Source organism: Varanus komodoensis, unplaced genomic scaffold (genome assembly GCF_004798865.1).
Source record: "Varanus komodoensis strain SLA01 unplaced genomic scaffold, ASM479886v1 scaffold15, whole genome shotgun sequence".
Taxonomy (NCBI): Eukaryota; Metazoa; Chordata; class Lepidosauria; order Squamata; family Varanidae; genus Varanus; species Varanus komodoensis.
In genome coordinates this window covers 378,941-405,046 of record NW_025335440.1, presented here as the reverse complement: position 1 = coordinate 405,046, position 26,106 = coordinate 378,941, and the positions used below count along the sequence as shown (strand labels likewise).

At 53.0% G+C, this 26,106-nt stretch overlaps 1 protein-coding gene across 1 annotated transcript; it reads right to left on the bottom strand.

The window, feature by feature from the left end:
• Window positions 1–306: 306 nt before the first annotated feature.
• LCK (LCK proto-oncogene, Src family tyrosine kinase) lies at window positions 307–25,737 on the bottom strand. Its single transcript, XM_044425101.1, has 13 exons — window positions 25,554–25,737; window positions 20,512–20,618; window positions 19,954–20,035; window positions 19,044–19,134; window positions 18,274–18,372; window positions 15,666–15,769; window positions 12,289–12,438; window positions 11,641–11,793; window positions 10,088–10,267; window positions 7,310–7,386; window positions 5,970–6,120; window positions 3,196–3,327; window positions 307–1,814 (listed from the first exon to the last, which is right to left on the bottom strand). The coding sequence occupies exons 2-13, from the start codon at window positions 20,611–20,613 to the stop codon at window positions 1,612–1,614; spliced, it is 1,524 nt and encodes a 507-aa protein (XP_044281036.1). The 5' UTR covers window positions 20,614–20,618; window positions 25,554–25,737; the 3' UTR covers window positions 307–1,611.
• Window positions 25,738–26,106: the final 369 nt, after the last annotated feature.

The following is a 26,106-nucleotide window of genomic DNA, read 5'->3' as shown; positions in this document are numbered from 1 at the left end:
ATGAGAAGCCCCGGAGGCGGGACGAAGCGCGACAACAAGCTAGATAGAGCAGCGAAGAGTTGCCTGGACTGTACCACTTCTCCTTCTCGGAAAAACAGGGGGGTGCACGTGTACCTTTCACTCTATGAGAGGGGGTAGCTTAATTACGCGGGTCTCCCCCCCCCGAGGGAAGGTGGGGATTCCCACGGTTCTTCCCCAGGAAAGGATGCGAGCGGCGCAGCGGGACGCGCCGTTCCCGAGACCAGCGATGCCGAGCGCGGTCTTCTGGCGGCGCCTTTCGCAGCAAGGACGGAGAGAAACTTAAGCTTGGTCCCAGCTTCTCCGAAGTTTATTAAGATACAGCTTGCTGAACCTGAGCTGCTTTGAGTCTGCTTCTGCACACTGCAAACACCAAAGAAAAATGATCTTGGGTCAACCTCACCAGGGCTTTTATTGTAGGGTGGGGAATAAATCTCTAAAATCGCTCAGTCAAGAAAATACCTACATTTCTGTGGAATGCAAAATGGTGTATATCCATATATAAAGCAGCATATATTTCAGCTGGAAGCGAAAGGCAGATTCCATGTGAGACAGCAGGCTGGGGATTTGGCGCACAGCAAGTACATACAGAGTGGAGAAAACCCAGCTCACGTGCAGGGTCTCCTTCCCTCTGCACAGGCTGCCCAGCACATGCCGCTTCAACCCCCGACCCCTGCGCCACACTCGCTGTCCTCTTGCAGCCCTGCCGGTTTCCCCTCCCCGATCCATGAATCCTGGGTCCCTCTCATTTTGCCCCCATCCACAGACTGTGAGACAGCGCTCTGCGCACTCGGAGGGAGACACGGCCACAGGTTTGGAATCAGGTTCAGCACGAGTCAGCACACGCAAACACGCCACTGCAGTTTGTTATCTTTTCTCTGCTAAACCAAGAATTCAGAGCAAATAGGCTGCTTCTTGTGCCTTTAGTGGCCATATTTGCTGTGTACTATTTTCAGGAGTGCTCCTAGTGACTTTGTCCAGGACCATCTTGGAGTTTGTTTCCATTGCCAGTACTTAGTTCTGGAACATGTTATGTGGTGGTCCCAAGGAAGCAAGTGCCTCAGTGCATGGACAGAGTGCCTTCTCACTAATAAGTACTCTTCTACTGGTTAATTGCTTTTCTAGCACCATCACTCTCTCACACACACTCCTCTGCAAAAACATGACCAGGCCTCCACTCTGAGATTATAATCTGGCAAGCCATCAGAGCTGGGTTGATTGTCAGAGCACTTCACACCCAGGTGAGGGCCCCTGACAGGGCTGACCCTCCTTTTCCTTGAACAAATTAAGCGTTGATCAGGAGGAGGAAGGCAAGGGCTTGTTCTAAGCCATGGCTTGCTAGAGATTAGCCCCAGAACCTGTTCCTTCATCCTGGAATGTGTGAGCCAGTGTCAGAAACACGTGTCCGGCGCCTGCTGTGCCATCCCTCCCCAGCATCATCAGGATTAGGAGGAAGGCTTCCAAGCCACAAGGAACAGGGTTCCCGTCGGGTCCCAGGCCTTCGTGGTGGTCCTTTTCTCAGGAGGGTCCGGCGTTTATTATCATTTGCAGGGAAAGCCTGTCATTGTCCAGGGCCCTTGTTGGAGGCCCCGCTCACACCTGCTGCTCATACTGTCCTTCTGTTGCAGTGAAAAAGTCCTCCAGGACGCCTTTCAGGTACTCAAAAGTGGGCCGCTCCTCCGGGCTGTCCTTCCAGCACTGCAGCATCAATTTGTACAGCTCTTCTGGACAGTTGTCTGGCATCGGCATCCGGTAGCCACGCTCTAAATTCTGAATGACCTCTGGGTTGCTCATCCCTGCAGCCGTGACACAAAGCACTGTTAGAAAAGCTGGGGGAGACGGCGGGAAAGATGTGGGCTGGGGGTGGGGCTCAACCTGGGCCGTCTCTGTGCCGACGGCACCCCTGGAACAGACAACCCGCTGGGTTCCGAGCAGCAACGCCACTGCTGGAGAAGAGGGAGGCGGGCACGGGGTGCAAGGGGTGCGGGAGACATGGTCACCCACTCCAATTGCCTGAAGGAGGGACTGGTACCTAGAGGGGGGTGAAGGGTTAGAGAAGGAAAATGGTGGGATATAGATATGAGAAAGAAATAGATGCATGTGGCAGGGGAGCCAGAAGTCCAACCCAAAAAATCACTGGTGCTCAGTTAAAAAAAAATCCTGCTGCATGAGATGCTTCTCCATCCGGGCATCTGCCCCCACCCCATCCCACCGTGACCCCTCACTCTGAACTGCTGGCAGGTAATGCCCATGCCCATGCTCACGCCCAGCCCTAGGTGAACGCAGTGAAGGCGAAGGTGCTGCGTCCTGCTGCATGCAGTGCTGGAGTCACGGGGCCACAGCTGCATCCACGAGCCCCACCCGCTGGCTTGGCCCGGTCTGTGGCGAATCAGGCCTGGCTCACTTAAGAGCCAGTGGCGGAACAGGGGACAGAACCCTGCGGGCTAGGAGCGCGGCCGGTGCGGTGCCCCAGAGCAGCCTTTGAGAAGGATGGTGGATCTCCTTCAGCACGACTCATGCCTGAGCCAAGACAAGCATCGCCCCACACCCCCAGGAAATGCCGGACAGCTCCAGGGCTAGCCCTGGCAGCAGGAAAAGCGAGCGTTCTCCAGCAAGTTCCCTGACTTGGAGCCCTGCGTACCACAGGCCCTGTCCTCCGTCCCCTGAACTAGATGCTCACTTAGACATACCGAAGGATGCGGAAAAATAGTATCCTCCTCCTCCTGTTTTGCACCAGTCCTGCAGCAAATGGATTTCCTTTCTCTTACAAGCCCTTCCTCTTACAATTCTCTCAAATTCTGGCTATACTTCAAAGATGATGTATAAGATTAGCTTGACTTTCATCACTATATTGTGCTGTGCCTCTCTTTTAGCTTTTTCTATGCTAGCCTTCCATAGGCAACAGTTTAAGGAAATAAACTCAGTGTGGTAGATTATTTTTGAGTATCGTTTTTAGCAGTACTGAATGAATGCCCTCCAGGCTTCGATCTCCCCAAAGAGCAGGGGCTGGTGTGGCTTTGGGTCGCTGAAGTTAATTGTCTTAGTCTTTTAAAAACCAAGATCACGGCTCCAGGGCTACATGGAGCTCTGCTCGCCTCTGTGATTCAGGCTCTCCCTGTGGATACAGGATACTTTCTGTATCTGGAAAAAATGGTTTTGTTGGTGAGAAATTCTGACCTGGGTAAGGAATCCGGCCATAGGTGACGATTTCTGTCAGCAGGATGCCGAACGACCAGACATCTGATTTGATGGTGAATGTTCCGTAATTAATGGCCTCTGGAGCTGTCCATTTAATGGGGAACTTTGCTCCTGAAATACGTAAGAAGGGACGGGTCGATCTTGTGCTTACAGTACAGAAACTCTTCCGGCAAGTCCAGCCGGCGACCTTTGCTGCTCTGGCCACCAGAAGGAGCTCTGTCTCCACCCAGCACTAGTTACGGCAGGACAGCGGCCCCTTTTCCTGGACCACGCAAGTGGTAGGCACACGGTCAGCCAAGGCTCCCGGTGCACTTTGGAGTACGTGGCTTGCAGCAATGGAAAAGCGCCATGCAGCTCTTCATGAAGCGCACACAACAGGATGGCCATGTGGCTTGTTCGAGCACCAGACCATCCCCAGCCACAGCTTGCTGCGGGAGTCCTGGGACTCCAATGGGCTGCCACGTTCCCCAGTGCCAGGACACCTGCCCAGCATGGGCTGCAGGCAGCGGCTAGCTGCCCCACCATGTTCTGCTGGGGCGGCCTGGGCCACTGCCGGCGCCAGCCACCCCCAGGCCCAGCCGCACTGGGCGGGGACCGTCACCGGCCCAGTGGCCCCCGCCGTGAGCAAAGGCCTTTGTGAATTCCCTGCTGCCTTCCCCCTTCCCCTGCTTTTTCTTTCTCCAAAGAACACCCCTTCTTATGATCCCTGCTCTGACACGGCACAAGTGGCACAATGAAGGGGCTCTCAGCATTTTGCTTCCCCCTTTTCCTTTTTGCCTAATTGGAAGACATTTTCCCACCCCCATTTTTGGTTGGACTTGCACATGTGTGCAGGTCCAAACAGCAAGCCCCTTCTTGGCAGGGTCCCGGGGGGCGGGGGCGGGGGCTCTACTGTCAAGGGGCTGTCTGAACTCCCCAGAAAGGCCGAGCAGAGGTGCGTTCCCCTGCCCTGCCTTTTCTGACAGCTGCCCAAAGGCGGACTGCCGGAAGAGCCTGCCGGCGGCCGTGATGCAACCAGAGCGCGCAGATTCCAAGCACGGGAACGGCTTCCCCTTTGCCCGTAAGGCAGCGCCGCACACAAAATCCCCGCCGGAGCCACAGCTGTGGCTCAGAACCACAGCCCCCAGCGCAGCCTGCATGTGCTTACACCGCTTTGCTCACACGCACAGCACAGCCCCCTGTGGCCTCCAGCTTCCGCCAGAGGTGGCTGCTGCGCCGAGTGATGGCCACGCCAGAGCAGCTGCGGCTTTCGGTTGCTGGGCTGCAAGGCGCCGGGAGGAGCGAGGCTGCCAGGAAAGGGGTGGGCCACCGAACCCTGGAGCCACCCAGGCTCAGGGCTGCATGCGCAACCACCTCCCCGGAATCCACTTCCCAGGAACTGGGCGGATGTGTGCACAGCAGCAGGAAAACACGCGAGCGCTTCAATGAGACCATCCATGCAAATAAATCCACTGACAGTGCAACCCCCCCCCCCGCAATCCTTTCACTAGCCACACTCACTGCGCTGGAGGGGCTGGGCCTGCTGGTGAACAAGGAGGTGCACCGGATGTCCTGACGTGCTGCAGCTGAGGCGGTGGAAGAGGGTCTCTAACCCTGACCTCCCACCATTTGGCCAGGCCTGGCTGGGCATTATGAAGGCTGCGGTCCAACATGGCTGGAAGGCACCAGGCTGGGGACAGCAGATATGGAGCGACAGCAGGGAAGGGAAGCCTTTGGCAATGCGTGGGGCATGCGCACGCGTACGGAAGGGCAAGCGACACCAGTGTCCTTGCTTTCACCTGGGGAAAACACTGCACTGGAAGGGGGGCACAGCTCAGCGGGCCAGCCCTGGCCTTGCCTGCAGAGGTCCCCAGATTCCATCGGCAGCATTTCCAGGGAATGCTTAGAAGAATTCCTGCCTGCAGCCTGGGCAGCTGCTGCCAGGAAGGGGCTAGACAGACCCATGGTCTGACTCCGCGGAGCAAGGCACCAGCCTCTGCGCCTGTGCGGTGGTGTGCGATGCATCGTGCAGACTGCAAAGCATGAGCAACTTTAAAAGGTGGGCCGGGTGTTCTCTTTTTAGGCCAGGCACACACAGACACCAGCCTTGCACAGTCTACGTGTTGGAGGCGGGGGGGGGGGGGGTTGCTAGATTGCTTACCTGGGGGTCCTGCACGGAGCAGGGGTCGGGCCCGATGCCCCTCTGGCCCCTTTCAACTCTACTATGCTATGATTCTATGACACCGACTTGGCAAAAGTGGGGAGGGCAGAACCAGATGTAAAATACTAGCTCAGGGCTGGGAACAATTACCTACCACACCTTTGAAACGTACACCTGCAAGTACGAAATGTACATAATGCAAGTACAGCTCTACATCTGAACTACCACAGAGCAGGGATTCTTTCTGCCTGATTTAAGAAGAGGGGGGGAATGTTTATTGTTGCTAATGTTAAAGAAGCAGGAGTCAGAAACCCTTCCAGATTAACTTGATCATCCAGCAATCCAAATTTGGACTGCAGTCCAAATTTACAGTCTCGTTTTAGTCCTAACAATGAACAGACTGAGTGAGTGGATTTACTTGCAAGGGTGGTGTTGCCCAGAGGGCATCTTAAAAGGCAGGAGCAGACATCCTTCCCTGGTGAGAGCCCTAAAGTACACCCCCCACCTCGTGAGATGCCAGCCGGCCTGGGCATTCCAGGGCCTTCCCATCACTCTACTCCCCACAAGCAGGCATGCATCAACGGGCAGGACGCATGTGGAGAAGGCCACCCACCCTCTTGAGCTGTGTACTCATCTTCTATAATCCGGGCCAGGCCAAAATCAGCAATCTTGCAGCAGAGTGTCTCTGATACCAAGATGTTTGCAGCTCGCAGATCCCGGTGGATATAATTCTTCTTCTCCAGGAAAGCCATCCCTTCTGCTATCTTTGTGGGAGAGAAGGATGGGGCTGTAAGTCGCTTTCACAGCTTTTCATCCAACCCTTCTTCCCGCAGTGTGGCCCCCACCAATCTTCGCAACATTTCTGCCAGAGGACAGTGTGTGTTTGGCCACACTAACCATCACATGGCACAGGTGAAAATCACACATTTTAAAAATTGTGATTTAATGCGATTGCATACTGTTGCTTTAATTCTTTTATATATGCTGCCTTGAGCGAGCTTGGCCCTAAAAGGAGGCCTAGAGACCCTTAAAATAAATGAATGCATGGCAAGCCAAGATCGACTTTGCAGGACTAGAACCAGTCGACAGAAATGGCAGGGGAGTGGATTTTGACCAACCATTAGAGCAACTTTCACAAGTGAGTAAAACGGCCTGCCTTGCAAGAAATGGGACCTCCTCCCTGGGAGGAATGTAAGCAAAAGCTTAAATTACAGCTACTGGGGGTGCAACAAGGCAGGCAGCCTTCTAAGACACCTCCCAGCTCTAGATTTCACAGCTCATTCAACGGATGCGTCTTTTACTCCCCCCTTCCCCCAGCAGGTACGTCAAGCTTTTCACAGCCGCCGAACTCGATTTTGTTTATTTCATTTCCACCTGGCTCTGTGGTTTTCAGTAGCTTTAGTTGCCCAGACTTCCTGTGTGGAGCTCAGAGCTCTGCAGCCCCGGGAGAGGCCAGGCATTTTCTAACCCGGCCTGCCTCCAGGTACTGTTAGACTACAATCCCAGCACCGGCCATGCTGGCTGGGGCTGCTGGGAGCTGTAGTCCAAAACATCCGGAGGCATTCAGGTTGGGAAAGGCATCAGGTTCAACGCTCTCAAATGGAATAAGAACAAAATGACAATCTCCCGGGTTGAGAAGAGATCAGATGCACTGGTTAAGCTGTTCTGCATTTGCAACATGGGCCTGTTCCTAGTTTCTGGGTTGATGGCAGAAGCCTCGCCTCACCCTTTTGTACAGCAGCACTTTTCCCCACTTTGGAAAAATAGCCCTTTCAACCCACTCGGCCGGCCCCTTTGTGCGAATTCCCAGAGTGCTTTGGCTACTGGGCAGTAGAAAAGTCAGTCAGTCAACCAACCTCCCCATAGGCTGTTTCCCCATCAATTGCTGCCCCTCCTTCAACCTGCCAGGTTTGATTACCCGCCCCCCTCCTGCTCCCGTTCCTTTGTTCACACCTGTGCAGACATGTCCAGCAGTTTGAAAATGGTCAGCTGGGTGCCTTCAGCAGCTTTGAGGAAATCCACCAAGTTTCCTGCAGGGGCAGGGAAGAAAAAAATGCATTTACATATGTGAAGCAATCATGTGGCTCTGAGTGCCTCTGAGGGTATGCAAAGTGCCCCAGGAACCCTTCCGATGCCTGGGGGCAGGGCTAAACATTTCTGGAGCACAAGGGAAGCAGCTTGTTTCCTAAGAGATGACACAATCAGGAAGTGAGAGGGGAGGCGGTGGATCTGGCGTGTCCTTTTGAAGAGGTAGCAAAGGGAGACATCTCATCTCACTGCAGGAGCGCAGGGTGCTCACCGGGTGCTCTTTTCGGGGCGCTTCTGCAGGAGAACTTCCCTTGTGCTGGAGCTGGCACTGCTGGCAACAAGCAGGGCAGGGCAGGGGAGGCGCCAGGAAGGGGCCAGAGGAAGATGCCCCTCCCTGCCCCACAAGCCTCCTCCTGGGAGGGCCCAGCTGAGCACATGCCCTAGTCGGGCCCCACGCCAAGTGCCCACAGGGAGAAGCCCGAGGGGGCAGGCAAGCCGTGCGCAGTGCGAGGAGCGAGGGGCAGCCGCCCTCCTTCCTTGCAAGCCGCTCACCAGGCAGGGGTGGCCGGCCCGTACCAAGCCACAGGAAGCGGCCTGCTGACCGCCATCGGCTTGGCGGCTGCCGCGGCTGCATCCAGCGTGCCGGCTGGAGTTCGGGCCACGCCGCATGGGGCGGGGAAGGAGCGGACCTTCCCTTCGGCCCGTCTCGACGTATATTCAGTTCTGTGTTCATTGCCCCCGCAGCCATTCTGCGATGCGGTTTTATTCTGGGTTGCAATCCCAAGGGCATCTCGTTGTGGTGAACGGCTGACTATACCAACAGCAGGAGGCAGACCTCGTGGCTCCGCAGCGCTTCTGCCACAGCCGCCCAGGGTGCCGCGATGCAGGAGAGCACGTGCCTTCAAGGGGCAGGAAGCTTCCCCCAAATCCCCAAGCGGTTTTCACATCCTGGCACGCTGCACTCCATTGTAACCGTGTTGCAATGGCCACTCATTTCCTCCTCTTTCCCCACTGCCCTGTGCCAAATCTAGCAAGCCGAGGCGCTGCCCTCCATTATCCAGAGCAAAGGGCGATGCAGAGGAACTGTTCAAAATAACTCGGCTGGCTCAGCAGCGGGAAGGAGGGCGGAAAGACTCTCCCCACGAAGAATGTGCTCCGCTCTGCAGTGCGTCCCAGCAGGCCCAGTGCGCTTTCTGCCCCACTGTCCTAATTCCCCTCCTCTCCACCCCCATTGTGCTTGTCCTCCACTCTACCCTGCAGTTTGCACAAGCAGGTGCAACAAACAGGCGTTTCCTGTGCGTTGTCCAGTAAACTGTCGGCCATCACATACTCACAGAGAGTGATGATCCACTCACAGGATTCTTCTCGGTGGGCACCAGAAGGGCTGGTGTAAGCACGGGTGGCTGGTTGCCCGAGCGGGGATGCTGGGCTGGTGCAGGGCAGCGAAGCAGTGGGGCGGGTCCACATGGGCAGCCAAGCGGTGGGCTGTGCTCGGGCTGCCAACACCCAGGGAAAACCGGGGAGGCCACAGTCCCTTCATTACTTATTAGCTTTATTCCCTGCCTTTTCTCTTACAGCTTCCCCAGAGCAGCTGACACCATTCTCCTCGCGCTGCTCTATCTTTCATCCCCACAACAGCAGCCCCAAGAGGTGGGCTGCACTCAGGGCCTGCAAGTGGCCCAAAGCTACCCAGGGGGTGCCATGCCTGAGCGGGGACTAGAGCCAGGCCGCCCGAGTCCCAGCCCCACGCGCCTGGGCACCACACCCTGCTGGCTCCCTCCAGTTCTCCCAGGTCGTCTAAGTAACCGTTTTGCATTCTTCCAGTCTGGAAGGAGGTGCCTGAGCAGCCTCCAGGTGAGCCGGCAGTCGGCCCAAGAGCTCTTCTACCAGGCAGGGTAGTGCAGGAAGAGACAGCAGACACCGAACTGCGGATTGGGCAGCTTCATGGAAATGGGGGAGATGAGGGACTGGGGAGAGGAGCTGGGGGACAGAAGCCTGCCCTGGGCAAAAGTTTATTCAAAAAGCAATGGAGTTTTGAGATAACCTCCAAGGATAATCCCATTCTCCCAGCAGCCTGCACAAGTCAACAGATTATAGTCATTGCTCGGTGCAATTCACACGCAAAGGCCATACGCTGCCTGGAAAGGGATGGGGTATGATCCTATTCATTTTCTCTGCAAAGAATGATTTCCTGACCTTGGAAGGACAGCCGCTGACCCCACCTTGATCAGGCGAGGGGGCGCTTCCTGCTTCTGCTGGACGTTAGTGTATCATGGGGCCCAGGGAAGCAATTTCAGGTGCTTTTCAGGGTGCTGCGGGAGGCCAGCAGCAAGAGGACTGAGGGGGTGGGGCCTTTTCACATCTCCCCCAGTGCCTCAGCGCCACCCCCCACGTATGGAGGCCCAGAAGATTCAAGAAGAGGGTGATGCAATATTAGAAGGCTTACAATGCTTTGGTTATGGCCAGGGTGGCTACCGAACCTGCTCTGAGACCTTTCAGTTCACTCGTTCTATTCTAAGTAAATGCAGTGACCAGCCAGACCCCAAGGGAGTAAACTCAGGAGCCACTCAGGAAAATGCCTTCCCCTCCCATCCCTCCAAGGAGAGGCGAGAAGAGGCCCCAGAAGGAGCACCACACGAGGCCGGGCCTGGCCAGACAGGCCCAGAAGCCCCGGCTTGCCAAGGGAAGGGCCCCGCAGCTCACCCTTCTCCATGTACTCCGTGATGATGTACATGGGCTTCTGGGTCACCACTGCGTAGAGCCGCACCAGCCGCTTGTGCCGCAGCTTCTTCATCAGGTTGGCTTCAGCCAGGAAGGCCTCCGGCGACATGCTGCCCTGCTTCAGGCTCTTGATGGCCACCTTTGTGTGCCCGTTGTAGTAACCTGTCAAGGGACGGAGCGGCAGCTCAGCCCAGGGCCGAAGTCCGCCTCGTCAGGACCTGCTGAGGCCGGGGGGGGGGGCGCTGACTGCCAGAGCCCCCGGCCTCTCGCCACGGCCACTTGCCTGCTTGCTTGCCTGGCCCAAAGGGTGCCCAGCGAGCAGCGGGGTGGCCAGAAGGAGCGGCAGGCGCTGTGTGTGGTGCACTTGCCTGCCCTTTCTCTGTAGGCAGAGTGGGGCTGGCCTCTGAAGGAGGTCAAGGGGGCGATCCCAGCGGGGGGCCAGCTGGACGCAGCCGGTGCCGGCGTGGTCCGGAAAGGTGGCGCCAGCGCGGGGGCGACGCGTGCGGTGAGGGGAGGGGAGGTGTGGGCAGGCGCGGGCGCACTTCAAGACGAGGCGCAGGTGGGGGCAGGCACGCACCGCAAGGCGGGCGCACGAGGCAGTGGCTTGCTCGCTCGGAGATCGTTTTCTCTGAGCGAGCGAACCGCTGCCTCCCCCGCACGTGCAGTGGGGTCAAATGGGCATGGCGAGCCAGATAAATGGGCATGGCGGGCCAGATCCGGCCCCCGAGTCGTAGTTTGAGGACCCATGTCTTATCGAATCACATACTCACACAGACATACCGGCTGAGTGTCACAGCAAGCAACCTGCAACAGGGTTTCCATGGTTTTTTGCCTGGATGTGCCTGACAGACAATCAAGTGGTTGCTACACTAGTGGGCTTTCCACCCTCCGCACTTAGTCCTCCCACTGTTGGCACATAACCTATCAGTCACTGCGCCGCAAACCCAATCCCACACTGGGTAGCCAGAGCAGCTCCTGCAGCAGCTGCTCTTTCCGGGGGCCTCTGTGTAGCTGCATGGCAGGTCTGTGGGAACCATGATGAAATGTGGGAACCATAGAACAAACCACTGTTTCTTACGGCGGGTCCTAAAAATGAAATGTGCCATGCTGAAATACAACAGGGCTCAGACAACAGGAGAGTGCCTCCCGAGCGAGAAACCACCATGGTCTGCCATGTTGTGGGAACCTTTCCGTTAAAGGTCCAGCAGCAATGGCGGCTTAATGTGAAGCTAGCGGAAGCCAGCTTTGGCAGTTTGTAATCCTGCAAGCAGGGGAAGCAAGTGGGACTCGGTGGGAGCATCAGGATGCCTGTCACACACGACAGCATCCAGCTTTCCACCTCTGAAACTGTGTGTGGGGGGGTATGCTTCATTTAACATGTTTTAAATTCATCTTCATGGTCGTAAGGGAGAGAAACTTATGGGGATTTTAAAGGTGAAAGCTGAGCTCCTTGACTGGCTCAAGTCCACATGGGTTGGGTAGAAGACAATCTGGAAGACCCCCGCCCCTTGCTTTGCCACTGCGACCACACTTACCCATCCAAACTTCCCCGAACTGTCCTGCTCCCAGTTTCTCCACCAGCTTGAGAGTCTCCCGAGGAACCTCCCACTCATCGTGCCACCAGGGCTTCTGTGGCTTCTGGGTCTGGCAGGGTTTGCCCAGGCGGGTGCACAGCCCATCCAGGTTGTCTGTGAAAAGCGGGGAAGAAACAGACCAGCTCACATGAAGCACAAGGGCATTGCAGAGAACCAGGGGTCACCTGGTTGCAATAAGAGAACCTGGGACTGGGGAGGAATGGAAGGTCATCAGGCTGAGCCCACGATGCCCCCAAAGTGATGGCCATGCCTCAGCTCAGCATCACAGGGAAGCCCCCAAATCCAGGTCACAGGTGGCCCTGTAAAGGCACACACAAAAGGCAGGCCAGATCCCCCCAGGAGGATCAAAGCAGATTCACCCAAAAGTCACCTCAAAAAGGATGCGTGCCTCTCCGAGTCGCCCTCTCCCTGCTTTCAGCGACCCTGTCACTTCAGGAAGTGACAATTATGGCTTATCCTCTTGCCACCAAAGCCACAAAGAATCCTGTGCCAGCTTAAGGCCCCATGAATAAGTTTCTGGCTTTTGTGGACTCGAGACAAGCCTGGCACAGGCAGAGAGAGGCACCTGACCGCCATCTTTAGTCTTACACGTATAATGTTCCACCAGGTTGTGCAGGCTGTCGAAAGTGATGCGAGGAGAAATGTAGAATCCACCATTGTCCATATTTCGGACTTTATAGTGCTTGACAACATCTCCCTGGTTCTGGTCAAAGTCCCGCACAGAGAGGGAGTAGGAACCTGAGGAGACCCATGAGAAAACATGAGACCCAAGAAGAAACAGCCTGCTTGTTTCTTTGTTCCCTTCTAAGAAGAGATGCTGGATCCCCCCACCAAAAAAAGTATCTTGCCACATAGAAAAATGCTTATATTTTTGTAGGATTCCAACTCTGCCTTGCCAATTGTTGCCTTTGGCCCTGGATCTTTCCCCCTTGCCTGCACTCTGGGAGTCTCTTAACACGCAGCCCTACTCATGTGTACACAGAAAGAGAAGTCCCACAGTTCCCAGCACTCTGCAGCCACCCTGGCAGGGAAACACTGGGAGCTTCTGGATTTTCTTTCTGTGTGATGAGTATGCAGAGGGCTGTGCCTTAACGGAGAACTGCAGCATCTCCGAGGATAAACGCAACCTAAGAAAGTGCAGGAAAGCGTGCAGGGTGGGCAGAAGGAAGCAATCCAGGTCAGTGCCTCCAGTGGGGGCTTTTCCTTCAGAATGAAGTCGGCCAGTTTAAACGTGATTTTTAGAAGTGTGTTTAATATATGCGTAATGTGTGGTCTAGCCAGAGTCCCAAGAGAGGAGATCAGCTTCAGAGAATTAAAGTTGTGGGATAGTATCAGAGATTATTTATTTGTCTCTTTATTATTTATTTGCAGGGAGTGATCCCCAGAGAGAAAGAGATTCATGGCTCTGAGCTACACCCATATATGTGAGAAACCCCTGCTAGGCTTTTCCAAACTCTTTCTATGTTTCTCCCAGATGCCACCACAGAATCAGAGCCTCCAACAAGGGTAACTTCTTGGGGAAACGCTTTGACCGATTCGTCAGAACTGTGCGGCACTCTCAGAGACTGGGCAGAGGCCGCCCAAAAGACGAGCGTGGGCTGCGTGGGCTGAAGCAGGGGCTTCTGCGGCCACACGGGTTTCTGAGCCCTGTGGAGATAACCAACCACGATGCAGCGCACGACCCAGCAGCCAGCCCAAAGCTTTCTTTATGGTTGGCGCGCGCAGGTGGCCCGGGCAGCGCAACAAGCACTCGCAGTTCATTCCAACTCAGCACTTGTGTGTGTGTGGGTTCTTGTCCTGACCAAGCCCAGGTGGTGTGGCCCTCACAGCACAAGCAGGTGGCATGGTCAGGCCTAACTTTTTGATGACTTTATCCAGTGGATCCTGAAAAGTGCAGTTTAGCAAGGGTGCTGAGAGTTTTCTGACTGTGTACAGGGAAGGACTGGCTGAGACCAACGATTCTACCCCAAATTAAGGAAAACTGGTGAATTGTTCTTTTAAAATTGTTTTAGAGAGTTTATTAGACCATAATTTCTTTTTCGCTGTTTCTAAAAACAGTGCTTGGGGGGATGTATGACCAACACAGAGATGTCCATTGCCTAGGCAACTCGACTGAAGGCTCTGCTCTCGCGCTCTGCCATCTTGGCCCATTGCAACAGCCGTCTTTGCTTAACAGCGAAAGGGACACCTATTCTGCAGGCTGACCCATGCGAGCGGCCAGTGACTTTGCGTCATTAGGAGGAAGTTGCACTGGATTCAGCGGGATTTCAGGCTAAGTAAACAGGGTTCTTGCTGCGGATTTTGATTATTACCACAACATTCTTTCTATTCCTTTTTAAAGACGTGAAAGAGAAAGAGTTCCAGAATCCATATTTGGTCTAAAAGAAGTATTGCTCAATTGAGTTTTGGAATGTTTTTAACAGCACATGCAGCCATATTTGCTTATAATTAAAATGACAAAGAGCTTTTGGGACCCTGAAGGAGTAACACTCTTGTGGCATAAGCTTCCATACAGAATGCGCTTTGTCAGTCTCCTCCAGCGATCAGAGCGTTCTTGCACCACTCCATGCCTCCATGGTACAGTCACTGCAGGGACCAGTGTAATAAGCTGTTTAGAATACAGGGGTCCCTCGGCTCACGAACGCTTCAGTTCACAACAAAATCGGACAAAATTGCGAACAAAATTGTAAGAAGAAATTTTACTCAGGTCGCGAACTCCTCATCTGGTGACGACTGCACCCATCTCCCCCCCCCACCCCCTGCACCCACGATCATGCCCGTCTTCCCTGTGATTAAAAAAAATATTTACAGAATGGAGTAAACTTATTAACATTGAACTACATGGGGAAATTTGACTTGGCTCATGGCCAATTTGCATGGGGCCAGAGTCATGGAATGGACTACGTTCCTGAGCCAAGGCGCCACTGCATAAACTTTCACAGAGTGCCACAAAGGGCTTGCAATCGTTCCACTTTCTGTTTACATGTGACCAAAAGCACTGATGGAGCAGCTTTGCAGCTGCGTGCGATCAAGCCTTCCTTTCACCAGGAGAGAAGCACAGACTCCCAGGGCTCGGGCGGGCGAGAGATGTTTAGAAAGCTCGTCAAATGCAGTTGGCCTGACTGAGGAAAGCGGCTTACTGATGCAACCAAGGTGTTCCAGAAGCTCTCTCTTGCTTTTGCCTCTGCATACGGGGGCTCCGGCCAGTGAACTTGCAAAGAAGAAATCCAACGGTACGATGCTCTGGATGCTTCGGCAGAAAAAGGGCCTCCCGCTTCCAGCAAGGTCCAGCCAGTGGCTGGCTGGAATGTGCTGGGAGTCGGAGTCCTTTCCCCCTGCCTAAATATGCACAGGCTGGGAAGAGCTGCCGGGCGCGTCCTGGGCAGGACAATGTGGAGGGCTTTCATTCATAGGGTCGCCGTAAGTTGGAGACCACATAACAACAACAATCGGTCAAATATATTATTAGAAAGGTAGCGATTTTGCTAACAGTGCCTGCCGGGGGAGGCAGGAGCTACGCTGCAGGCCAGCGGTACCTGCCTCTTGCGTTCCCATTGGGTAGATCCATCCCTTTGCCCTTGCAAAGCTCAAGACGATGAAGAGACGCAACCTGATTCATGCCTGGCCGTAGTCCAGGACGGCTGATGGGAGGCTCCCCGCGCCCCGACGCGCCCCGGCTCGAGTCCCCCCCCCCCCCCGCCAGCGCGCAAAGGGCTTCGTCTGGCGCGCAGCGCCCGGGCCGGCCGAGCGCGCCAGGCCGGGTCGCTCCAGCGCGTCCCGAGACGGAGCCCGCCGCGCCCGGGGCCAGCCGGGGGTCGCGGCCCGCCAAGGGGGCGCGAAGGGGCCCCAGCGCTGTCCCGCCGCCTGAGCCTCGGCTGGCCCCGGGCCCCTCGGGCCCCTCCCCCGAAACCTCCCCGCGCGCTTCCGCGCCGCCTGCGCAGGGGGAGCTCCGGCGGCCGAGTTACCTTTGGAGGATTCGCTCTCCCGCACGAGGAAGGCGCCCTGCGTGTTGCCCGCGGCCAGGAGCTGCCGCTCCGCGTCCTTCCTGCTGATGGCCTTGAAGAACCAGCTGCGCGAAGCAAGACGGCGGCGGTTAGCGCGGGGCGCCCCGGCACGCCGAACGCGCGCGGACCCGCACGGACGAGGACAAGGACATGGCTCTGGCGGGGGGCACTGTCTCGGACTTCTGTCCAGGCCCCCGGTCCTCTGTGCACTGTTGCATTATGCCGGTTCTAGGTTTTGCGTTTCTGTTTGGTTTGGTTTGGTTTGGTTTGATACGTTCAAAATAAAACATCTTTTAAAAGAGTTTACAAAGTTTTGTTTCACTGGCTTGCCTTATGCAACAATAACCTGCTTCATTGAAAGCAAATCTAGCAAAACAAGAGCTTTTGTGATGCAGGTAACCATATTTCCAAAGGGCTCTGTTTTAATTTCATTTTAAAACGTGTATGTCATCCTTCAATGTAATATTTCACGTTCATAAACAACATATTCGAAAAACAGTTCCCAGCCACAAAAAAAGAAGACAGCGGTGACTTGCAAACCAAAAGATGCACAGGTGCAAAACTCTTTGTTCCATGCGAAGTTGCACCGAGACTGTCCCCGTGCGCGCTGAGGAGAGAGAACCTGGAATGTTCAAGGGACAACGCAAGGCTGCGAAGTCCAGCCTGAGAGCTCAAGGCTGCTTGTATTCAGAGCACATCAGCGTGGGACAAGGCAGCAGGCGTGCCCCCACGTGCAAGGAACGTTTCTTTGGATAGCTGCTATTTTTCTACTTGTCCAGTTACTATGTCTAAAGGTTTTCCTTTGACAAGGAGCTGAGGAATCCCCTTTCCCTACTGAAAGCACAAAATTGCTTGCAAACCACCCAGAGTCTGTGGGGTAGGGCAGTACAGAACTATTAAATATAAACGGATAGATATATAGATAGAAGCAGTGTAGCCCTCTGTGGCACCCCTGCCACGGCAGGCCCTGCCACTAGGTCATGGGGTGGCAAGCAGACCTGCCCTGGGTGACTCTGCTGTCTTTGCTCCCACTCCACTGTACCCTGGGAGTTTGCCTACAGGGTTCCATAAAACTGAATGTGAGTCCTGGGGAGCGGAGTGAGCCAAGGTTGCTCTGCCTGCAGAGTCCCGCCTCTTCAGCTGCCTAGCGAATTCTTGGCACAAAGGGTGCTAGGACTGCTCCTTTACTGAACATACGTCTGATCAGTACTTTTTTTGTAAAAAAAAGAAAAAAGAAAAAAAGTGCGGGAACTCACATCTTGTTAATCTTTTATTTAGGGTTTTTTTAGGGTAATCTTATTAGCAGGACCAGTGGTTGAGAAGTAATTAGTTTTTTTTTTTTTTCATTTTTAAATTTGGGGTCACACTTTTACACTAAAAATTTAAAAAAGATTTTCAATTCATCAACTTTTTTTAAAATAAAGAACTTATTTACCTTTTGCATGTAGCCAGTCACTCTACACACACATAAACATAATGGTTGCCACCGGCAGGAAGCACTCAGCGCGTGACCACACGACCGATCCCAAGCCGAGCAGCATCCCAAGCCGAGCAGCGCCCTCACAATCACCGCGGACGCACAAGCAGCCCGCATGCACTATTTTAATGATTTTTGCCACCGAGCTGCTACGCCCGACAGGGCGATTCAAAATCACTTGGAAAAATCGGTTGGAAAAATCCATCAAAAAAAGGTGCCGGAACACTGTTCCGGTGCGTTCTATGGCAACAAAAGCCCTGTATCTATAACCTAGCAGGACATTCAAATTGCTGTTAATGGGACTGCAAGGTTTAATCAAGGCAGCAGCTTACTCCGTTAAAAGAGCATCAGTCAAACAAAATATGCCCCCACCAGGTTGGAAGTAGAGATGAACATGGCAGATATCAGGAGGCGCCATATTAAAAATAGATCCCCTGTATCTTTCCTTCACACATGAGGAAATGCCTCTTTTGGAATAATGTCTTCCATAATAAATAAGTTCATTATCTTTTAAAAAATCATGTGCATCAGAAATGTTGCGTTTATGCATGTGAACACTGACTCTACAAATTAATTTGCTAAAGCTGAAATCCTATCCTACTTACGGAAATAAAAGCCACTAAACTTACTTCTGAGTAAACATGCATAGGATTCTGCTGTAAGGCTGGTATCCCATATGCATTCAGTGTAAACCCCACTGAATTTGATAAAGCAGTTTGCACAGCCAAACACCTAGGCTGGCGCATGTGCTGGTGTGTGTGGACAGCCATGTTAAACGTTTGACACCCAGCCGTTGTTTACTGTGCCACGTGAACCTGGAGGCTGAGAGTCTTGCAAGAGCTAAGGAGCCCTTGCCTAGCACAGGGTTTGTCGCAGGGCCGTTCAACCTGGGCGTTGCCAGCGGTCCCTGGGTTTGCACAGCATGACAAGCTACTGGGGGCATAAGCCACTGCGAGCTGTTCAGCTGGGCCAACCAGCCCAGTCAGACTTAATTTTGAGTAGACGTGCATAGCTTTATACTGCCAGCTTCACGCACTTTATTCCCTGTTTAATGCAGCTCAGCTGGAAAAAAACAAAATCTGTTCTACTCACGGCTCTTGTTCCAGAGTGTTCACCTTAGCAACGAAGTTGGATGGAATGAGGCCAACTTGCCCGGTGGCGAGGGACTGGGCTTTCCACCACTCCCCATTCCTAGAAGGGACGAGTTACGCATCAGCTCCCTTCCACCTCATCCCCAACCCACCTGCCTTAGAGAATGTGAAAAGACAAGCAAGAAGCAAGGGTTTGATGCTGTGGAGGGCTCTCCCTTAAGCCTGTGCATTTGAACACCCAATACACCTTTAAACCGATTTCCACCCTGTTCAGGGACTCTTCAAAACAAGGCTTTATTGTGCAAACAAACTCTCATTTCAGTGGATATCTTCAATTCATAGCCCTCCTATTAAAAGCCCACCATCTGGCATAGCCCTAATTGTCCTGGGTCCAAGCCAAACAGTTCTGGGAATTGTAACTAGACACAAGGGGCTCTGGCCCCATGGCAAACTAGCAGCTTTGCATGCAAGAAGTTCCAGGTTTGCTCATTCCCGGCATCTCTGCAGCAGCCTGGAAAAATTCCTGCCTCAAGCTGCCAACCAGTGCAGATCATTCTGGGCTAGCTGGACCAGCAGACGGTTCAGGAAAGGGCAGCTACCAGTGTTCCCAGTTCAGAGCTCCTTCACAAAACAGTGGTCACCTGGATCTTTGGCGGAGCCGTGCAGTGCAGAATGCAACACACAGGGTGGCTTGGGCTGCCACTGGACGGAGAGCCCACTGACTGATGCCCCGGACGCATCGGTGGCATTCCTGTGGGGAAACAGACTTACTGTTCCAGGATCCGCAATTGTTCATCCTTTCGGAGCACCAGGTCTCCCTCATGGGTTGAGTCGTAATCATACAGAGCAACCACCAGTTTATCTAAAAAGGAAAAGCAACTCATCTCTAGAAAACAAAAGATGCTTCTGGACTAGTGAGATAACCCTAGGCAACTTTAAGCCCCGAGTAGCCTCCCTGGGCTTAAGGCACCATCCAAACCCACCCCGTCATCGAATGACCGAGAAGGCTGCAAGCACCCCAAGGTCCCCTTTTAGGGCTCCATGGTCCTCAGGGGGCTGCTGGGCCTTTTCAGTATTGGCACCAAAACTGTGGAATGCCCTGCATAAAAAGATCTGGCAGACTCTTTTGCTTCCAGTTTCAAGGAAAACACTCATGGCCTGCTTGTTTAAGAGGTTGTTCAGCCTCATACAGTAGATGTTGCTGAACTGTTTTGCCTTATTCTGATGCTCTTTCCATCTAATTTTAGCAGGCTTTTTAGATGTTGATCTTCTTTTATTCATCTCTGTCTAATTCACATCCATAATACACCATTTTGAATATGTTCACATAAAAAGCAACATATCCATGTAGAAAATAAATAAAAAGGCCACCCCAAAAATTTGGCTCAAAGCAAGGTTGGGTGCTTGGTTTGAGGCATGCCAGGGGAGGGCTGCCTCTTGGGATCCATGGACACACCCCAAGAATGCCCAAGCACACCGCTCCCAGGACAGCGATCACGCCGGTGCAGAGCTCTGCTCGCTGCCGGCACACCAGCTGTGCCCCTTGCCCTGGCCAAGGCCCTAGATGTGCCCGTTGGCCCCTCAGTTTGCCAGCGCCGCCCCAAGACGCCACAGAGGTCCCGGAGGAACAGAACCCCAGCAGCCTCTGCACCCTGAAGGAGGGGACAGGCAAATTTTTAACCTTGAAGAGGTGAGCTGGGAGGAGGGAGTATCTCGCCAAGCATCAGAGGATCGGACAGATGGGATCCATTCAGAGCCAGCCTCTGCAGAGGAAACAAAGGCAGTATTGAGCAGCTTTTGGTAGCAGTGGCCTTAAGCGTCTCACCAGCCCAAGACTTTAATCTTTTCTTTCTTGACACCTTCCTGAAATGTGGAAATTAATGTGGATGAAAAGTGGGGGAAGGGAAATGAATTAAGAATTTGCTGGAACCCATTTTAACAAGTGGGTTAGGCAATTCAGAGTTCACATCTCTCTGCATCCTCCCCCCCCCCCGCCCCCAGGAAACCAACATGCAGCGGCACATCTGAACGTCAGAGTGTGGCTAAAGAGAGCACTGGCCATGCTGCACTGCAGGCTGGAGGAGAGGCTGCGGAGGCCGCGACGGATCGAGCTCATTGCGAGAGTGAGGAGAACAGGAAGAGTGGGTGCGAAGTTCTTGCAAGAGTGCGCACTTCAGCAGAGCAGGGATGCAGTTCTTCCAGAGAGAAGGCAATCGGAGCACAGAATAGGGTTTCGTACCTGGGGCCTGGTGGCCGGGTCGATAGGGTAGTGGCACTCAGCACAGATTTCAATGTTTTCAGCCCAGTCATCATCAAAGTCTGAACTGCAGCAGCAACCCATAATCTCTGCAAAGACAAAATGAGGCGGCCAAAGCAGGCAGGGCTTAAAACCCGGTTCGGATCACGGTTCGGCCAAGGAGGGCCTGCAACAAGCCAGGGCAAAAAGGTTCCACAAGAAAGTCTGGTCAGAAGGTCTCCAGAACGGTGGGGCTGAGGCTGGAGAGAAGGAGAGCGCCTTGGCCACGGCGGGTGGTGCGGTGGGCAGCCAGCAGGTGGCTGGGGCTGGGGCTGGGGCTCTGCAGCATTCCAGCACTGCCTGGGACAGGGTAGCAAACGTGGGCAAATCCCATTTCCGCAGCTTCAATATATTGCAGTTTAATATGGTGGAAATGTGATGTCCCTGGAGAGGCTGGATATCTCTGAAAGCACTAATTCAGTGACCAGTTAGAGAAATAAACTGGGTGACAAAAAGGCAGGGAGGGGAAGGGTAATAGTGAGGAGGCGTTCCTGCGTGGAGCGGGTCCCCTGCCTGAGCGGGTCCCCTGCCTAATCTTATACCCACCTGGCATAAGATTAGCATAATAGAATGATATCAGTTGTGTACAAAGTTAGCATAATAGAAGGCTTTGTGTATTGAGTTAGCATAATAGGAGGCTTTGTGTATTAAAATAGCCTAATAGGAGGTTTATCAGTTGCCCCAGGCATATACAGAGTGTTACTTCAGAAAATGGGCAAGGTTTATCAAAGGCGTAACTACCGCAAAACTGTCTCGCTTCTGTATCATGCTAGCTCGCTTAGGTTGCCAATAATAATTTTCCATTCGTTTGTAACATGGTATAAAAACTCCGCTGTCCCTCTACGGGGGGCCGGCACTCATCCCATCCTTGTGTGAGAGTGCTGGTCCCTGCGCAGGCAATAAAAAAACTCCTCTTAAAAATACCAACTGGTCTCTGGTCTCATCTGTAAAACCGTGGGACACAACAGCCTGATGCCGCCTCGTGCTCATCAGAGCCACGGAGGGGCACCGCGGGGCCAAGGCCGTCCACGCCAGCAGCCAGCCTGCCCTTTTCTTGTGGTGCCGTCCGGGCATGTTTCGGCAGGAAAAAGCCCTACAGCGCCCACAAGGCCTGGCCAGCATGTGCGAGCTGCAGGCCTTCTTCAGTCTCAGCAGGCACAAGCCCAGCCTACCTGGTTGTTACACTATTTCAATACAATAATTGAATAGACATATTTAGACAATTGAATTTCAGTTGACCTTTTTTCAGCATGCAAGCAGAGCGTTCCACAGATGGTAGCAGTTTTGTAGAAGCCCTCAGCTTTTGCCTCCTGTCCAGCCCCGCTCTTGACGCGACAGACTCGGCTTCTGGGCTGGCATTCCCTTGCTCCAGGGACGAGGAAGCAGGTCATGGTGATGGGGAAGCGGCCTGTCTCCTGGACTTCCACACCCCTGGAAGGAAGCCTGGCAACTCTGCTTTAAAAGCCTTGCCTAGGAGAACCTAGAAAGCCCCACCTGAGGAATGCTCAGCAGGGGCTGTGAAGCTCCTTCCAAGTGGATATCCAATTTCTTCCTTGCATAAATTCAGGATTGCAAGTTATACAGGTGGAAACTGATTATACAGGGACTGAAGCAAGAGCAATTTTGGTTTTTTATACGTGGCATTGAGAAAGTAAGGCAGTTTGAAAATGAATAAATTATCCTAAACCACTGTTACATATTGCATGTATTTTCCTCAAGCCCAGCAAGTCTTGATTGTGAAGAATTAGGCCAATGAGCAATAGAAATAAAGAGTCACTTTACTGGATGTGTGTGTGTGTGGGGTGGGATGCAGATTTAAGATTTCTCCAGTGGACCAAACGAGCACTAACATCAGTTTTGTCAAAATATGGCTTATAATTTCATTAACTGACTTTGTTGACTACCCAGAGGAATCAATAAATATAAAGCATTCTGCTGTGCTTAAGGAGGATATAAATTCGAAGTATTTTTAATCACTGGCTACTACTACTGGAGTGGATGAACTCATTGATCGAGTCCTCCAGAGGAGAACAAGATTGCAGGCTGGGAACCATCCTGTACATTTCAGAAAGTTACCAATGGTTCTGACTGTGGCCTGTAATCCCTTACCTGTGTGCCAGAGAATAAGTCCCATTTAACCCAGTGGAACTTACTTCTGAGTAGACAGGCACAGGAGTGTGGTGTTATTGTTTTACACTGGGAATTTACATCAGTAATCAATTCAGTCCTTGCAACTGAAATTATTAAAGAGTCAGTCCCACCCTGCAAATAGTTTAGCATTGATGTATTTGTTGTGGTGGAGGACAAGCAGAAGACTTCCCATGTTTGTCTTTGTACCAGACTTTAAAGGGGGGTGAGCACCCTTGACTAAATAAAACAGTTATGCTTCCTTGGAAAATTCTGTAATTTGGGGGAGGAACAATTTTAAAATATCACAAATCATATTGTCTGTGGTGCTTATGCAGACACAGAGGAGAATTCCCATATATGGATTAAACCTAGAGCATTTGTTCTGTTCTGTTCTGTTCTGTTCTGTTCTGTTCTGCTCCACTGTTTCTTTTGCTTTCATTTCAGAAAGTGGGAGAGGGACTTCCATGCAACATGGCGCCCTGCCTTCTGGCATGTGCAACGAGGGTCATGAAGAAACTGAGCAGGAGGGAAGACAGGAGCGCATTTCAAGTCACTTCCCTTTAAGCGATCTCAGCAGATTGCGAAAGAGAAACAAAATGGCCCCTCTTTTCACACCCTTCGGAGACGAGGGCAAGTGCCTTTGACAGCTGTGCAGCAGGCTGAACTCCAAGCATCCCCGTCACTGCTGCCTCCCGACTGACCCTGCCAGATTCCCGTGCCTGGAAGGAACAGAGGATGGGGATAATCCTACGCTTTGCTGAGACAAAAAGTATACCCACAACAACCGTCCTGGGAGACAGGCAGCTTTGCCTGGTTTGCTTTAAATAGCTCAGTTTTAAAGCATTTCAAATTCTGATTTTTCTAAATGGTTGGAAACATGAACTGTATCAGCAACGACAGCAAAAGGATGCATGTGCCACGGACAATTCCTCTCCCTGGGCAGAACCAGAGGTCACATCAAATGTGCCTCTAGCAGCTAAATTTTCTGTTCATCTTTACGTAAGAGGAGGGTGCAGGCCATGGCGCCCTACTTCTCATTTGAGGGTCCTGATTTTGATGGGCCTACTCTAAAGAAAAGATAAAAACAAGACGTAGCCGCACATGCAAGCGTTTTCTGAGATGGCCCTGCAATGCCACTTCCAGATACCTGAAGGGCTACAATCAATCCCTGCATCGCTTTACCATGAACCGAAACCCCGTAACTGGCAGAGATGTTCCAGGGACCTGATGGGAGCAATTCACTCCAGTTTTGTTATATTAATAAGAGGAATCAGCTGAGGGAATCTAAAGAGGGGACAAGTGGTTAGATGCTGCAGCAGAAATTGAAGTGAGACTGAGGGAACTGGGTCATCGCAGCCTGGAGAAGAGGGGACTCTGAGGGGATCTGTTGGCAACATACAGGTATGTGAGGGGGTGTCACATGGAGGTGGGCAGAGACCTGTTCTCCCCTAAAGAGGAAGGCAGAACCCGCTCCAACGGAGCAAAGCTCAGGGAACCAAGGTTCCATTTGGGTGCCAGGAAGCACTTCCTGACAGTCAGGACCCCGAGGGTGTGGAATGGGCTTCCCCGGGAGGTGGGTGAGGCCCCATTGGTGAGGGTGTTCACGGATAGGCTGGACTTACACATGGTGGGCATGTCGTGAGCAGAGCTGGCTGGAGCTGAGGGTCAGACTAGATGGCCCGGGAGACCCTTCTGACTCGCGCTGTTTCTATGTTTCTACATTCTGTGTTTCTAAATAATTCATACACAGGTGGTGTGTTAAAGGACACGTCAAAAGGGAGCTTTTTTCAGACCGATGGGTGTAGTGGTTACCTAGCCCTGGTGTGGTGCAGCGGCCAAGAGGAAACATCCAGATTCAATCTTGCCTCAGCCACAGATTATTTGGGACCGTCATCTTTTGTCATTTACCTCTGAGTAAGACTTACTGAGGACACGGGACTTCCTTCCAAGAAACATGCCCCAGGTTGTGCGGTTAGTGGCCGGAGACCCCTTTTGCCACCTGCAGCACAACAGGACAGAGGAATCCCTGCCTGCCTGATTGGGGTGGAGGGGTCACAAGGCCTGCAGAAAGGGAACGTAGTGATGTATTTTGAACATCCTTGCAGCAAAAGCACAAGGAAGACTATGAGAAGAAAGGCCCACTAAGTCCCATGGACCCGACTTCCAGGTAAGGAGTATAAGGTTGCAGCTCTGAAGTTCGATGAAACTATTAAGTGTTACCATTTGGTTAGACCTTTCTCTAATCTGCAGCTTACTTTTCTGTCTCCTCTTCCATCCTCTTCCTTTGTAATTTTCCCTGTTGTCTTTTTATTGTGATTTATGTAGCATTATCAATCATGTAGCTGATACTTTATGTTTAACCACCATACATTTTATAATATTTCCATTTGCTTCATAAATATACATACACATAATGCACAAATACTTATAGGTATATATCTTAAAAGGTAGAAAGGGGGTGATTCTTTCTTATTTTAAACTCCCCCCTTTTTGTTAGTTTATAGCCTGTTTTCAAGGCCCTTAACAGCAGCCATAAAATATTTTTAAAAGACAAATGCATCCACAGAAAACAATCAAGCCATCACACAAAAGAATGTAAGCATCAGGCAATAGCCTTTGTTAATAATCCATTCACTTATCGCTGGAAGCTTGTCTCCCCAGAGAAGGAAGAAAATGTTTCACTGCCCATTCAGAAGTACAACCCAAAAGGAGCTGGGCAGCTGCCTCGACAGGGAATCGCACCAACGGAGCGAGTAGGAGACAAGGGGAGCCCTGGCCGCAGGCTAAGGCACGCGCTCGGCCTGCTTCTCGCTGACGCCCCGCGTGGCAAGGCCCTGCTCGGCTCCATCACCTACCTGCTAGCAAGGATGGCAGCAACCGGCTCCTCTCGGGTTCCCAAAGCCTGGAAGGGATGCAAGTGATTCTGCATCACACTCCACACTCAGTCGCTTTCTGCCGGGCGTGCGGATGGCTCCATCCACGCCGGGGTGCACAAATCCTCCTTCGCTCGCTCTTTCTCTCCCCTGCCACCTTCCTTGCTGATTTCCTGCCCTACTCAGACAGCCCTAGCAGCTTGTTCTCAGCACTTGCTTGACCACAAAAGGTTCAAAAACGACATGAACAAACCCAAAGGCTTCCTGCCACCTTCAGACTCCTCCCTGCCACTGTGCACTGACATGGCTGGATGCTCTGCCAGCCCCGTGGATCCCCAAGCCATGCCGAGTGGAGCGCTCCCCTCTGAGGTGGACCCCCGCCCCCAGAGAGGGCCCGTGGGGCAAGGCAGCCCAGCTCCACTGAGGACGCTGTCGGGGGCCCCGTCGTGTCTCTGTGCCACACGCCCCCGTCTCCCGGGCCAGCGAAGGAGCAGAGGACGGAGGAGCAGGCTGGGGAGCCGCGCTGCACCTCCTC